Source organism: Mesoplodon densirostris, chromosome 10 (genome assembly GCF_025265405.1).
Source record: "Mesoplodon densirostris isolate mMesDen1 chromosome 10, mMesDen1 primary haplotype, whole genome shotgun sequence".
Taxonomy (NCBI): Eukaryota; Metazoa; Chordata; class Mammalia; order Artiodactyla; family Ziphiidae; genus Mesoplodon; species Mesoplodon densirostris.
The window spans coordinates 43700340-43702397 of NC_082670.1; the positions used below are offsets into that span (position 1 = coordinate 43700340).

At 43.6% G+C, this 2058-nt stretch overlaps 1 protein-coding gene across 1 annotated transcript; it reads right to left on the reverse strand.

The window, feature by feature from the left end:
• Nucleotides 1-513: 513 nt before the first annotated feature.
• On the reverse strand, nt 514-880 carry LOC132497918 (ubiquitin-like FUBI-ribosomal protein eS30 fusion protein). Its single transcript, XM_060111460.1, has 2 exons — nt 739-880; nt 514-683 (listed from the first exon to the last, which is right to left on the reverse strand). Exons 1-2 carry the CDS (start codon nt 878-880, stop codon nt 514-516), a joined length of 312 nt encoding a protein of 103 aa, XP_059967443.1.
• Nucleotides 881-2058: the final 1178 nt, after the last annotated feature.

Here is a 2058-nt window from a genome sequence, read left to right on the forward strand (position 1 = left end):
TGTGTTCTAATTCGTTGAAATCATCACGAGGATTTTCCTTCAGCTTTTAGGCATGATCTTAAATAGCCTTTTGTTAAAGAGTATCACTCAGTAAAGATGTCAGGCTCTTGCCTCTTTTTAACATTATCCAAGCTTAGTATATTTTAGATCTGGAAAAGATCTTAAAATAGCACGTCCTCAGGATAGAACTCTGAGTTTGTTCTGCAGGCAACACAAGGAATTCATATTTTTAAAAACTTTAGTTTCCAAATGGTTTTATTCTTGGTTAAATGTAAGTACATATATTATATATATATATATTCATTTGTGAAGGAATTGTTATATATATACATTAAACAGGAAGTAGAATCTTCTCATTCCTTTTTGGTTAGGACACCAAGAAGAAAACATATGCTAAAAAAGTGATTCTATTAAATTAGTGAAAAGTCTTCTCCAGTATCCATGTGATGTAATATTTTATTTTTTTGAGGGGACTAAGTGGCTTTATTAGAGAAATCCAGGATTACAAAGGACTTAAGAGTTGGCATTGGGGCCTTTCTTCTCGCCAAAGGTGGGCACCACATTGACAAAGCGCTGGCTGTGCTGCATTCGCCTCTTGGCCTGGACGCTCTTCTTTTCTCCTGTTTGACCACCCTGGGAGTCTGACCTCTTCCTTTCCCAGCCCAGGCCAGGGAACCATGGACCTAAACTCCAAGCATGCAGTCGGCTACTTCCAGGGTGTCAGAGTCTCCACCACACCCCAGCTTGGGACAGCCTCATCCTCTAGGGGCCCGTCTGCCACGAGCACGACTTGATCTTCTGGAGCAATGCCCTCGAGCCAGGCTACCTGAGCCTTGATCCGGACAACCGACCATCCGGAGGCTGTGTAGCTCCAGGGCATGGACCATGGCAGCCGCTCCCGTGAAGACAGAGGAGAAAGAGCTCATATGATGTAATATTTAGATGAAAATGCTCTCGGCCAGCAGCCTCCTGCGGCTCCCGTTTCTCTATCCCGCAAATCCAAGTGATCTTCCCAGCCCTTCACCCCCTCCTCCGGGGCCGCATTACCCCCCACCCTCCTCTCTAGCATCCCACCTTCTCACCATCGTGCAGGCACTCTTTGCAATACAGTTTGCATCCCAAGCACAGTTTGCTTACTCTTTTCTTCCTGCAGTCCACATTTTTCCCTTTTTGACACTTCCAAGAGGAAACAGAAAAGTCAAAAAGAACAAAGGACTTCAAGTCTCCCTTGATAAGTTTTAATTAACTGGCCAATCAGAAATCCTGCTGGTGTTTCAGCTTCTAACTAGGCTGTGGTATGATTTTCTGCAAAGTTTAAACAGGCCGTGTTCAAAACAAGTTAGAGAAGAGGACATCCTTGAAAGAGAAACTGAGGAGAAGTCAGTTTGATTCAAAGCTGCATGTCCATGCCTGTGTATGCTTCTACCACTGACGTTCAGTTACATGCATGCACACACACTGACACAGGCACACATTAACATGTGCACACGCACAAATACATACACATGTGCTTACACATACTTGCAAACGCACACATGCACACACTCATCCATACACATACACACACACACCTTCACATGCCCATGTACCCCTACACACACACGTGCACACAGGCACAAGTACACACATGCACATCTTACCTGCCAAACAAGACTATAAATTCCATGAGGCTGGTACCATGGCATCTACTTGCATATTCCCATAGCACTTGGCACCCAGCTGAGACCAAAATAAGTACTCAATGAAGACAAGTTAACTCAAAATGTTTACACACTTTTCTACATTGGTATGTCTACCTTATTCAAATAACTTAATATCTTGTTTTTTCCCAACTGAAATCCATGGCTGATAACCCCTGCTTATCTCATAGAGTGACAAGGATTCTCAAAGCTGATGACCCTCGAGTGCATGACGTAAAGGGGTGTGCAAGTGTGAGAAGAGTCCATAACCTCATGGCTGGAGATGAAAAGAACATTCACAGAGAGATGGAAGGGTCTCAGGAGCAAGAGTTTGGATTTACTTTTATGAAAAGAGTAGCCTTGTTTCATTTCCTTCTTG

What these genes read in the sequence shown, in the direction of transcription:
- LOC132497918 (XM_060111460.1), bottom strand. Translation starts at nt 880, where the DNA reads ATGCCCTGGAGCTACACAGCCTCCGGATGGTCGGTTGTCCGGATCAAG. An exon ending in TGAGGCTGTCCCAAGCTGGG is followed by an intron (nt 684 to 738) that starts GTGTGGTGGAGA and finishes CTTGGAGTTTAG; the next exon opens with GTCCATGGTTCCCTGGCCTG.